The sequence below is a fragment of the Pongo abelii genome, chromosome 4 (assembly GCF_028885655.2).
Source record: "Pongo abelii isolate AG06213 chromosome 4, NHGRI_mPonAbe1-v2.0_pri, whole genome shotgun sequence".
NCBI lineage: Eukaryota > Metazoa > Chordata > Mammalia > Primates > Hominidae > Pongo > Pongo abelii.
This window is the reverse complement of record NC_071989.2, coordinates 185,407,737-185,420,986: the sequence shown is the minus strand read 5'-3', so window position 1 is coordinate 185,420,986 and position 13,250 is coordinate 185,407,737. Positions and strand designations below refer to the sequence as shown.

The 13,250-nt window shown below is 55.3% G+C and overlaps 2 protein-coding genes across 2 annotated transcripts; both read right to left on the bottom strand.

Annotated features, from left to right (window-relative positions):
• Positions 1-237: 237 nt before the first annotated feature.
• On the bottom strand, positions 238-897 carry PFN3 (profilin 3). Its single transcript, XM_002816272.2, has one exon. The coding sequence runs from the start codon at positions 790-792 to the stop codon at positions 292-294; it is 501 nt and encodes a 166-aa protein (XP_002816318.2). The 5' UTR covers positions 793-897; the 3' UTR covers positions 238-291.
• Positions 898-2,295: 1,398 nt separating this feature from the next.
• On the bottom strand, positions 2,296-9,685 carry F12 (coagulation factor XII). The gene is made up of 14 exons (XM_002816275.5): positions 9,629-9,685; positions 9,204-9,261; positions 6,119-6,218; positions 5,892-5,962; positions 5,479-5,589; positions 5,210-5,341; positions 4,966-5,070; positions 4,655-4,820; positions 4,352-4,569; positions 4,017-4,248; positions 3,636-3,772; positions 3,409-3,552; positions 2,705-2,853; positions 2,296-2,614 (listed from the first exon to the last, which is right to left on the bottom strand). Exons 1-14 carry the CDS (start codon positions 9,683-9,685, stop codon positions 2,447-2,449), a joined length of 1,848 nt encoding a protein of 615 aa, XP_002816321.2. The 3' UTR covers positions 2,296-2,446.
• Positions 9,686-13,250: the final 3,565 nt, after the last annotated feature.

Sequence of the window (13,250 nt, the reverse complement as noted above, 5' to 3'; positions counted from 1 at the left end):
CCCACCCTTGGACTCTTCCTCAGCCGCGGAGTCCCTAGGACCCTGGGAAGGCGCCACGCAGCAGCAGTCAGGCCAGGAGCCTCTGCAAGGCGTCCATGGGAGAGCAGGGTGCAGGGCACAGGAGCCTGGCAGCCTCTAGACTCAAAATCCCGGCTCCACCAGGTAACCGTCTTGCAAAGACCAGTTTCCTTATTTACAACTCCCCCCACCGCGCAAGTGGAGGAGGAGCCAGCCGCGCCCAGGTCACAGTTTATTTGGCCCGCGCTACCAGTGGGCGGCCTGGCTGCCCGGCTAGGCGCCCTGCATGAGCAGCCCGCGTATCAGTTCGTGCACCTTCCTGTTGAGGATGCCCCCATGGACGCCGCGTCGGCCCATGAGCACCAGGAGCGCGCGCGGCGCACGGCCCACGCACACGGCGCGCGCGTCCAGCCCCTTGGTGCGTGCGTCCAGCACGCCGTCGCCCTCGGCCAGCAGGTGGTCGCGGATGACGCAGCAGCGGCGGCCCCCCACGGTCAGGCCCGCCTGCAGGAAGGTGCGCCTGTCCGGCCCCGTGAGCACGCCCACCTCCTGCGGCGAGATGGCCGCCAGCAGGCCCCCGGGCCGCGAAGCCCACACGCAGCTGTTGTCCGCATGGCCCACGATGGCCACGTCGTCAATGCGCTGGTCCCGCAGCACCGCACTGATGTAGACCTTCCAGTCGCCCATCGCGCTCCGAGTGAGCCCAGCCGCCTCGCGCCTCTCGGGGCAATATAAGGGCGCCACGCGAGGAAGGCCTGCGGCGCTGTGACGCATGCTGGGCGGGGCTGTGGCGTCACACAAGGCGCCGTCCCAGAGCGACCACCCAGGCTGGGGCACGTGGGGCGTGGGCGTTTAGTGCCTGGGCAGTTCTAAGGTTATCCTGTAGGATGGGTTTGGCAGAGCGCAGTGGCTCACTCCTGTAATCCCAGCGCTTTGGGAGGCCGAGGCGGGCGGATCGCTTGAACTCAGTAGCGAGATTATAGTAAACTATTATAGGATCGTGTCGCTGCACGCCAGCCTGAGCCACAGAGCGAGGTCCCGTCTCTAAAAAAGAAAAAACAAATTTTAATTAAAAAAAATTTTTTTTGAGATGAGGTCTCACTATGTTGCCCAGGCGGGTCAGGAAGTCTTGAGCTCAAACAATCCTCCCGCCTCAGCCTCTCAAAGTGATGAGATTACAGGCGTGAACCACCGCATCTGGCCAATCTTTTTTTAATTTTAAAAAGCTGGTTTTGTGAAAAAAGGATGTCGTGTCTGGACAGCCAGACCTCCACTTGTATGGGAACCAACCATTCAACCCCCAGATTGTGGTTCTTAAGCATGAGAGAACATCAGAATCCCCCGCAAGGCTGTTAAACAGATTGCTGGGCCCCACCCCAGACTTTCTGTTCAGCAGTATAAAGTGTAGCCCGAGAATTTGTTATGTGTAACAAGTTCCCTGGTGATGGTACTGCTAGCCAAGGGACTCTCAGACCCACTACACTAGTGCGTGTTGGGGTGGGGACAACGATATGTCACCCAGTCCTTCGGGTCCACGCCACAGTCAATGCTAACTCTTTTTTTCTCTTTTATTTTCTTTTTTCCTCTTTTATTTTCTTTTTTCTTTTCTTTCTGTCTCTCTCTTTCCCTCCCTCTGTTCCTTCCTTCCTTCCTTCCGGTTCAAGTGATTCTCCTGCCTCAGCCTCCTGAGTAGCTGGGACTACAGGCGCACGCCGCCGTGCCCGGCTAATTTTTTGTATTTTAGTAGAGACAGGGTTTCATCGTGTTGCCCAGGCTGGTCTCGAACTCCTGAGCACCTGCCTTGGCCTCTTAAAGTGCTAGGATTACAGGCGTGAGCCACCGCGCCCGGCCAATGCTAAGTATTTCTAACCACGATTCTCAACCTTGGCTGTATATGGAATTATCTGGGGAGTTTTAAAAATATACCACTACCTATGCCGCATCCCTAGACATACTGATTTAATTGGTCTGAGGTGGAACTTGGGCATAGATTGGCTCAAAACGCTCCCCAAGTGATCTTAATGTATGGTCTGAGAACTTATTGCTCTGTAAACAAAATGTTAGTGAGTTTCTCATAAGGAGTAACATGCAGCTTCTCCTTGCACAGGGCTTGGTATACAGTATCCTAGGCTCAGTAAACATTAGCTGGGCTGGCATCTAGATTTTGCACGTTAAGATCTCATAGACCTTGTTCTCTGAGAGCTGTGGAGAAGCTGTGAATCGCTTTTCTGTCTTGGCATTTCCCGGCGGGACTCATGAAGAAAAGAGCTTTCCTTCTCAGCATTTCCAAAGCACTTTATTGAGTTCCTGCGCCATCGTGGCGCGGAGCTGGCCGCACTGGGGGAATGGGACACAATCTTGCCTTCCATGCCCCAGCCACTCTCTCACTGCGGAATCACCAAGGAGGGAAAGATGAGTCCCGGAGCAATCAGGAAACGGTGTGCTCCCGGATCCAGGCCAGGTAGTAGGCCACATCGGTGTAGACGCCTGGCTTGTTGCGGTCACCACAGCCCGATCCCCAGCTGATGATGCCTTGCAGGGTGAGCCGGCGCTCTGCGGCTTGGTCCTCACATACCAGCGGGCCTCCGGAATCACCCTGGGTCGGAAACACGCAGCTCAGCGCTGTGGACCTGGGATTTGTGCCTGACGGCCTCGGGGAAGGGCGCCAACCGGGCTAAGAACTCACCTGGCACGCATCGGTGCCGCCCTCAAGGAACCCTGCGCAGAGCATGCCGGGGAGGATGGAGGCTCCGTGCACGTCCGGGGCTGAGCAGCGCTCCAGGGGGAGGAAGGGTACCTGCGCCTCCTGCAGGAAGCTGGCATATTCCTCCGCCCCTGCGAACACAGAGCGCCTTCTTCACATCCCATCTGACAACGCTCGCCGCCCGGACGATGGACAAAGCTGCGCCAGGCGCTTGTAAACCCACTCATGCCCTTCCTCTCTCGCACCAAGCCCGAAGGGGAGGAGGTGCCATTAACTCAATTTCATAGGCAAGGAAGCTGAGGTCCAGAGAAAAGCCAGGATTTCAATGGGCGGAGCAGAAACAGAAACCCCACCCCCACCACCCATCCGGAGTCGCAGAACCTGGCTTCCACACTAGCCCGGAGCGCGGGGCCAGAGTCCTAGTTGGCCTTTGCAGCCCGGCGCCCAGAGGGAACCAAAAGCAAGTTCGATTCTCCCTGTATCGCCAGGAGATTTGGGGATCCCAGCAGTGAATCCCAGGCCCTGGGATTCTACCTGGGATTCACCTACGCATTCTCACAACCCATCAGGTCAGCGCCACCCATTCTGTAGGCACCCGGAACGATACCAAAGTCGCGGGCTTCTCCCGCCTAACCCAGTGATCAAAGGTCTCCTCCCCTACCCCTGCCCCTAGCAGTTGTGCCTACCCTCGAACTGGTGGCCCCAGCCGGCCACCTGGCAGAGCGCGGTCTCAGAGGGTCGCGCGGCGCCGCTTGGCAGGCACACCGGCTGAACGTAAGGCGACAGGAGCGCGCAGCTGCCGTCCGCATCCTCCTGAAGGCGCAACAGAGCTAACCCGGGCGGAGAGGAGCGTGAGGCGGGGACGCCGGGGCCCCAAGCTCTCTTCCCGTCCCCGCGGGGCGCCCTCACGCACCCAGGTCGTGCTGGTAGCTGACGGGCGAGAAGGCCTCGTGCAAGCGGTAGGAGCGCACGGCCAACGTCTGGCACTGCTCACAGCTGTGGTTATGGCGTTCCTGGCCGAGCACCACCGTCAGATCCTCGGGTGCGGGCCTGCGGGGGGTGGGGGTAGGGGAGAGGCAGCGCTCTCAGACCTGGCCACAAGCGTTCTGGGGAAGCCCCCTGCTCCCGAACCCCATCCCGTGTTCCAGCTTCCTCCCCGGGAGCTCCGGAGGGGCGTGGAAAGAAGGGTGGGGCGGGAGAAGGTAGGGCACGGGTTCGGGTGCAGCGTGGAAGCCGCGCTGGGAGACGGAGGAGCCGCGGCCCCTGGGGCGGCTCTGGGCGGGCGGGTACTCGCCGGTCCTGCAGGCAGTGAGCGGCCGTCAGCACCCAGCAGGGGGCGATGAGGCTGCCGGCGCAGAAACTGTGGCCCCAGTACAGCGCGGCGATGTAGGGGTGCGCACCGCGCAGCGCCACCAGCCCGCCAACGACGCGGGTCATCGAAGACAGACTCTTGCGGAGCCGCTGCCCGCAGCTCAGTGGGCCGTTCCTGGTCAGGGAAGGCGGCTGCTCCCGCTTCGCCGGCAAGGCTGTGGAGGAGCAGGGGCTGAGGACCGGGAGCCCGCGGCCGGCTGGCCGGAATCTAGCTCGCCCGGCGCCCTCTCGGCTCCTCCTTCTCCCCCACTTCCTAACCTCCCGGGGTCTGGGACTGAGGCGGGGTCCGGGTCGTGGGCTGAGGCTTCGGCGCTGCCGGCTGCGGGGGCGTGAGTAGGACATGAAGCCTAGGGGACACCGGGGTCGGAGGCGCCGCCTGGGTTGGGGTCTGGCACTGTGCCAGGTCGCAGTACTCCCAGCTCAGCCGGTCGCCGTTCAGCACGAAGCACCACGGGCGGATGTCGTTGTCCGGGTTCCTGTAGCCACACGAGGGGGCGCAGTTAGAACGCGGGGAGCCCGGAGCCCTGGGGCGGAGGGGTCACCCAGCCCCACGCGGCTCACCGGCAGAAGGCGTGGCCGCCCAGTCCCCAGTTCCGCACTTGCTCGGCAGTCACGTTCCGGTAGGTGGCCTCCGAGGCCCACGGCTGACAGGGCGCACCCGAGAGCGTGGTCCTGGCCAGGCCGCGGTAGCTGAGCCCGCGGCCATCATAGCAGCTCGCCTTGGTGTCTGAGGAGAAAGGGGGCTCCCTGGGCAGCCAGGGCTGGACGCTCCTGCCTCCCTCTCATCCGCTTTCCGCACTCTCCCTCCTCCTTCCCGGCAAGCCCGTCCCACCTGGGGGCTGGCCTTCTGCTTGCCCCAGACCCTCACTCACCCACGTCGCAGAAGGGTCCAGTGTAGCCCACCGGGCAGTGGCACAGGGGGTGGCCCTCCACCTCTAGGCAGCGACCCCCATGGAGGCACGGGTTGGTGCGGCAGGCTTGGGGAGGGAACGCAGTGAGCCACCCCTGGGCCTAAAGACCCGCCCAGAGAGCTCTCCTTCCCAGCACACCACCCAGCCTCCTGCCAGCCTGTGTTCCTGACGCTCCTCCCTGGCTCGTTCCCAACCATCTGCTCACCCTGGCTGGCCAGCCGCTGGCAGTGGGCATCAGGACCCTTGCACTGGCATCTTGCCACAGCTGCTTGCTCAGATCTATACCATATCTCATTCTCGTGGAAAAACCGGAGAAGCTGAGGCTCAAAGCACTTCTCTGGGGACAAAGAGGGACATTGGTCTCAGGAGAGTCTAGGAGCATGCCAAGTCTCCGAGTATCCAGCGACCTCTTCTGTAGGCCCAGGGTTGCCCCTGTCCCCCAGCACCCCGCCCGGGTCCTCGGCATCTCCTCACCTTTCTGGCAGTGGTTTCCAGTGAGGTGCTGTGGACAGAGACAGTGGGGGCCACTCGGCGTGTTCACACAGGTCCCTCCTTTCTGGCAGGGGCTGTGTTTGCTGCAGTGGTCTGAGAGATGCACACGGTAGAAGGAAGAGCGGGGAGCTGAGTCAGACAGCTGGGGGTCAAGGCCCTACTTGAACCTACTTGCCTTGTGACCTTGCTACTCCAAGTTTCCAAGGCTTAGTTTACCCACCTGAAAAATGGGACCACTCCTTGCCAGAACTCTCCCTCTGGACTTCCAAAGGGTATTGTGGAGGGAGAGAAGGGGCTAGGCCCAGAATCCCAGGTGTGTGGGGTCTGGTGATACCAGGAGAGTAATGAGGCGGGAGGAGAGAGCCCCAGGCCACCCCAGAGGCTATGTGTAGCACCTTTCACTTTTTTGGGCTCCAAACAGTATCCCCATCGCTGGTCCTGATCAAAGTTGGGGGTGGTAGCACACCTGTAGAAAGAGACAAGGCTTCCCTGCTCTACCCAGGGGCCTGGCCCACCCTCCCCTATCACAGTCCCCTCTCTCCAAGCAGAGTTCCTTGGACAGAAGGACAGGCAGGGTCCATGTCTCCCAGGCCCCTGCTCCAACTCCTCTGCGTAGTCTTACCAGGGCTGAGGGCCTGGCCGGCCCTTGTGGGTACATTTGTGGTACAGCTGCCGGTGGTACTGGAAGGGGAAGTGGCAGGGCTCCCCGGTGACAGTGAGAACTGCAGGGACAACACACTCTCTGAGGACTTCCCCTGTACTCAACTGCACAGGCACTGTCCCTCAGTGTCTGGTCAGGAAAAGGACAGACCCTCAAAAAGGTCGCTGTGCATTGAAAACACTTTCCGCTTTAAAAGTTGGGTTCAGGGCCGGGCGCGGTGGCTCAAGCCTATAAACCCAGCACTTTGGGAGGCTGAGGCGGGCGGATCACGAGGTCAGGAGATCAAGACCATCCTGGCTAATACAGTGAAACCCCGTCTCTACTAAAAATACAAAAAAATTAGCTGGGCGTGGTGGCAGGTGCCTGTAGTCCCAGCTACACGGGAGGCCGAGGCAGGAGAATGGTGTGAACCCGGGAGGCGGAGCTTGCAGTGAGCCGAGATCGCGCCACTGCACTCCAGCCTGGGCGACAGAGCGAGACTCCATCTTAAAGAAAAAAAAAAGTTGGGTTCAGAAGTCAGATAGCTGGAGTAGACTCCTGACTCCACCACCTGCTAGCAGTGTGACCTTGGGTAAGTCTTCAGTCCCAAGGCCAGGAAGAGCACTTGCCACAAAGTAGGTACTTAATAATACTTTTTGAATGTTGAAGTCACTGTTAACCACTCTGATCTGAGCCTTGGTTTCCTTATCTGTAAATGGCAGTAATAACAGTACAGTTGATCCTCATTATTCTCTGGTTCTGTATTTGAGAATGTGCCTACTTGCTAAATTTTATTTGTAACTCCCAAGTCAATACTTGAAATGTTTTCATGGCCATTTGTGGGCATGCGCAGAGCAGTGAAAAATTTGCACATTCCCAGTTAAGGTTCAACAAGGCGTCACGCTGCGGCTGCTTGTTTCAGCTCTCCTATTGAACGAGTGTCCTTTTCAGTCTACTTAGTGCAACGTTTTTCACACTTTGTGCTTTTGCTGGGGATTTTGCTTTTGGAAATGGCCTCTGAGCCTACTGCTAAAGAGCTGTGTAGTTCCTAAGCACAAGAAGGCTACCTTAGGAAGAAAGTGTGTGTTAGATACACTTGATTCAGGTGTGAGCTATAGTGCCATCAGCTTAGCATTGATGAATCAGCAACACATATATTAAATAAAACGTCTTTAAACAGAATCACACATAAAACAAGATTATATACTGTTGGTTGATGAAAATGTTGTGACCAGAGGCTCACAGGACCCTAATACTGTTTGCTAGTTCAATGTTCGCTGTGATTTTATAGAACATAACCACCACGAATAATGAGAATTGCCTGTGTCTTCTTCAGAGGAATTGTCGTGGGGCTTCATGAGATAATGCCGTGAAATGCTGAGCAGCGTCTGGCACAAAGTACCTGCTCAATAAGCTTTTGCCACTATTTTGTTAAAGGCAAAGTGCACTTGCCAAGGACCAAAGAACCAGGACAGTAAATGGAAATGGATCTGAGATGGACCTTTAAGATGCAAATGGGGGCCAGGCGCGGTGGCTCATGCCTGTAATCCCAGCACTTTGGGAGGCTAAGGTGGGCAGATCACCTGAGGTCAGGAGTTTGAGACCAGCCTGGCCAACATGGTGAAACCCCGTCTCTACTAAAAAATACAAAAATTAGCTGAGCATGAAGGTGTGTGCCTATAATCCCAGCAACTCAGGAGGCTGAGGCAGAGAATCGCTTGAACCCAGGAGGCGGAGGTTGCAATGAGCCAAGATCGCGCCATTGCACTCCAGCCTAGGGGACAGAGCAAGACTCCATCTCAAAAAAAAAAAAAAAAAAGATGCAAATGGGATGGACGGACAGAGAGGAGGGGACCTTAGGCAGGGGATTAGGCAGGGATAGGGCACCGAGGTTGGGTAAGGCAAGAGAGAGGAGAAACTTTTGGGTGAAGAAGGGTGAAGAGAGGAGGCTGAAGGAGTCCAGGATTGGAATGTGCTGGGCCTCAACGCCATGCTTAGGGACTCAACCCCACTAAGTCAGGCCCACCAGGGTAGGGTCCATCTGGTTCACAGGCCCTGCTATGTGCCACGCTCTAGGTAAATTTTTTTTTTTTTTTGAGACAGAGTCTTGCTCTGTTGCCCAAGCTGGAGTGCAATGGTGTGATCTTCGTTCACTGCAACCTTCACCTCCCAGGTTCAAGCAATTCTTCTGCTTCAGCCTCCCGAGTCGCTGGGACTACAGGCGCATGCCACCATGCCTGGCTAATTTTTGTACTTTTAGTAGAGACAGCATTTCACCATGTTGGCCAGGCTGGTCTCGAACTCCTGACCTCATGATCCACCGGCCTTGGCCTCCCAAAGTGCTGGGATTACAGGCATGAGCCACGGTGCCTGGCATCTAGGTAATTTAGTGTCTGGAAGAATGAAAGCAATGGGGAGCTATGGCAGAGCTTGAGGAAGGGGGAAATGGCAGGTACCCCTCATCTAAAAGGTAGTTTAATAATAAAAGCTAATATTTGTAAAGCATTTCCATGTACCAGGTGATGGGCTGAATACCTCACATGGGTTTCCCTTCTCAACAACCCTAAGAGGTTTACTATTATCAACCTGGTTTCACAGAAGGGAAATTGAAGCTTGGAGAACTCAAATCACTTGCCCAGAGTCACCCAGCTCATAAGTGATAAAGCTGGGATTCAGAGGCATTCAGATGCCAGAGACCAGCTCTTGATCCTTCCTTGCCCATTGAAGGCCCTGGCCTCTGTGTGGCATGAATGATGCCCACAAGACATACTGGGGAAAGGAAAAGAAGGGGAGAAGCTGGGGAAACTGAGGAAAGCTGGCAGGAGCCCAGGTGTGATGGCGCCAGCAGCACATATCTCAAGCACCTGCTCCGAGCCAGGCTCGTGGGCACTTAGACACAGCCCATGCCCTGCCCTCAAGGATCACACAGCTCACGATCACTCTGGTGCCCATGGGCATAAGACCTAGCACCAGGTAGGCACTAGACTACACTGCCCTGAGACTGGACACACTGCACCATACACATCCCCACCCAAGGGTTCTCGGGAGGAGGAGCCAGGCCACTTACCGACTGTGTGCTCTTCAGCTTTGTGCTTATGCTCCTTGGGGGCTTTCCAAGGTGGAATCTACAAGGGAGAGAAGAAGGCAGGGAACTGACTAGAAGTCGTAGCCTGCCACCGATCTGTTGCTAGTCTGCAGCTTCCTCTCACAGCCCAGAAATGCAGAGATTTCTTCCCAAGACCCAAACCCTTTCTACCTCCTCCCATTGTCTTCTTAAGGCCCATCTCCCCCAGAAATGCAGGCTGTGCCCTTGTATCCACCCAGTCTGGTTGTCTGTCTCCTCTGCCTGGGCCTTCGGGACTGGCCTCACCTTTCCACACAGGCCTCCTAGTCACCTGGACCCACAGGTCATAAGCAAAGGCCATGGCTTATGGCTGTGATAGCGACCCCCCAGAACAATCCTGGGACAATCCTGGTTCCCACAGCACTCACCGAAACTGTTGACTCCAAGCTCACCAGCAGGAACCCCAGGAGCAGCAGAGCCCTCATGGCGTCCGTCCGTTGGTCCAACTGCCTATCCAGGAGTCCAGATCAATAGGACTGGCCAAAGGTCTTGGAAATAGAGATTGGTCAAGCTGCCCTCCTGAGCCTGGTGGGGCACAGGCTGTTTGTGGAAAGCCAAGTGGAGCGACTTCCTTGGTCACCCCTTGAGGGCCGGAAAGTTGGGAGTTTGTGGGTGGGGGTGGAATGAAGAGCTGGGCTCCTCCTCTCTTTTCTAGATAGCGGGACTAGAAGGTCTTGGAAATAGAGATTGGTCAAGCTGCCCTCCTGAGCCTGGTGGGGCACAGGCTGTTTGTGGAAAGCCAAGTGGAGCGACTTCCTTGGTCACCCCTTGAGGGCCGGAAAGTTGGGAGTTTGTGGGTGGGGGTGGAATGAAGAGCTGGGCTCCTCCTCTCTTTTCTAGATAGCGGGACTAGAAGCAGAAGAAGGGACGTTCTTGTGCTCTGGGTCCTGTGGAGATCAGGAGGTTAAGGAGATCAAAGAGAATCTCCCTTTCATGGGGCTCTTGGAGTCCACTGTGAAGTGTGTTCATTTTCTATTGTCATGTAACAAACTACCATAAACTCAGCAGCTTACAACAATACCCACTTTTAATTTTCTTTTTTCTTTTTTTGAGATCGAGTCTCGCTCTGTCGCCCAGGCTGGAGTGCAGTGGCGCAATCTCCGCTCACTGCAAGCTCCGCCTCCCGGGTTCACGCCATTCTCCTGCCTCAGCCTCCCGAGTAGCTGGGACTACAGGAGCCCACCACCACGCCCAGCTGATTTTTTGTATTTTTAGTAGAGACGGGATTTCACCATGTTAGCCAGGATGGTCTCGATCTCCTGACCTCGCGATCCGCCCACCTCGGCCTCCCAAAGTGCTGGGATTACAGGCGTGAGCCACCACGCCCGGCCTTAATTTTCTTTTTTTTGAGACAGAGTTTCGCTCTTGTTGCTCAGCTGGAGTGAAACGGCATGATCTCAGCTCACTGCAACTTCTGCCTCCCAGGTCAAGAGATTCTCCTGCCTCAGTCTCCCGAGTAGCTGGGATTATAGGCAACCACCACCATGCCCAGCTAATTTTTGTATTTTTAGTAGAGACAGGGTGTCATCATGTTGTCCAGGCTGGTCTCAAACCCTTGTCCTCAAGTGATCCACTCATCTCGACCTCCCAAAGTGCTGGGATTACCGGCGTGAGCCACTGCACCCGGTCAATACCCACTTATTAGTTCACAACTCTGTAGTTAAAAAATCCCATGCTGCATGACTGGATTTTCTGCTCCGGATATCACAAAGCTGAGATCAAGGCTGAGTTCTCTGGAGGCTCTGGGGGAAGATTCACTTCCAAGCTCATTCAGGTTGTCTGCAGAATTCAGTTCCTTATGGTTGTAGGAATGGAGTCCCTACTTCCTTGCAGGCTGTCAGCCAGGGGCTATCCTCGGCTCTTAGAGGCCACCTGTATTTCTGGTCATCTGTATCCTTTTTTTTTTTTTTTTTTTTTTTGAGATGGAGTTTTGCTCTGTCACCCAGGCTGGAGTGCAATGGGGCGATCTCAGCTCACTGCAACCTCCGCCTCCCGGGTTCAAATGATTCTCCTGCCTCAGCCCCTCAGCCTCCCAGATAGCTGGGACTACAGGCACCCGCCACCACGCCCAGCTGATTTTTTGTATTTTTAGTAGAGTTGGAGTTTCACCGTGTTAGCCAGGATGGTCTGGATCTCCTGACTGTTATCCACCCACCTTGGCCTCCCAAAGTGCTGGGATTACAGGCCTGAGCCACAGCGGCGGGCCATGTGTCTCCTTTTAAGAACTCACCTGATTAGGTCAGGCCCACCAAAGCCATTCTCCTTTTTTTTTTTTTTTTTTTTTTTTTGAGATGGAGTCTGGCTCTGGCACCCAGGCTGGAGTGCAGTGGCACGATCTTGGCTCACTGCAATCTATGCCTCCCGGGTTCACGCCATTCTCCTGCCTCAGCCTCCCGAGTAGCTGGGAATACAGGCACCCACCACCACGCCCAGCTAATTTTTTGTATTTTTAGTAGAGATGGAGTTTCACCGTGTTAGCCAGGATGGTCTCGATCTCCTGACCTGGTGATCCACCCGCCTTGGCCTCCCAAAGTGCTGGGATTACAGGTGTGAGCCACTGCGCCTGGCCCTGCCATTCTCCTTATTTTAAGGTCAAACAATTTGGGACTTAAATTACATGTGCAAAATTCTTTCACAGAAGCATCTACATTCATGTTTGACAGAATAACTGGGAGGTGTGCAAACACCAGGGGTAGAGATCTTGGGGCCATCTTAGCATTCTACCAACCACAGGAAGTGACGCAAGAAAGCAAATGATTTAATGAGAAAAGTGCTAAACCAAGGGGCACTAAGATGCGCAGCTGGAACATGAGAAGAAGATGGGGTGCACATGTGCTGCCCAGCATCTGTCCTGGTTCAGTAATGACACTGATTTTTCCTTTAGCAACGACTCCTCTCTTACTTCTTCCTTGGTTCTAGTGCTGCCAACTCTACCCTCAGAACTAGGGCTAGGGGTGTGGCCTAGGTCTGGCCAATCAGAGCATGACATCTCTAATCCACAATGATTGGTTCAGAGATACGCATATACACAATTTAGGCCAATTAAAGTGCTAGCTTGGGACTTTTGCCAGAACTTTTGGGAAAGCAAAAAAGTTGCACTGGGGTTACTAAGCACAGAGCATGTGGGTCTGAACATGTTGATGATCACCTTTGTCACTGTCTAGGGAGGGCCTGTTTGAGAATGAAGCCTACACATAGGAAAAGCAAAGCAAACAGGGCAGGAGGGAGGGAGAGATGCTGTGGTAGACAGCCTCAAAGACAGCCCCCATTGATCCTCACCACCCAGGATTCATGCCCTTGTATAGTGTCTTCCCACATTGAGTTAGGGCTGTTCTGTGTGTCCATCAGAATATGACAGAAGTGGCTGGGTGCAGCGGCTCACACCTGTAATCTCAGCACTTTGGGATGCCAAGGCAGGCAGATCAATCGAGGTCAGGAGTTCAAGACCGGCCTGGCCAACGTGTTGGCCAAACCCCGTCTCTATGAAAAATACAAAAATTAGCCGGGCGTAGTGGCGTGTGCATGTAATCCCAGCTACCCGTGAGGCTGATGCAGGAGAATCGCTTGAACCCGGGAGGTGGAGGTTGTAGTGAGCAGAGATTGTGCCATTGCACTCCAGCCTGGGCGACAGAGACTGTCTCAAAAAAAAAAAAAAAAAAAAAAAATATGGCAGAAGTGAGGGTGTTGGACTTCCAAGCCCAGGTCATAAAAGACATTGCAGTTTCTGCCTCAGTCTCTTAGGTCACTCACTCTGGAGGAAGCCAGCCACTGTGTTGTGAGGACACACATGCAGCCCTGCAGAGAAGCCCATGTAGGGAGAAAGGAAAGCACCCTGCTGACAGCCAGTGCCAATTGGACAGCCACATGAATGAGCTGCCTTGGAAGTGGATACTGCAGCCCTGACTGACATTTGGCTTGCGATCTTGTGAAAGACCTCAAGGCAAAACTGACCATCAGAAACTGTGATAAATCATCATTAAATGTTGTTGC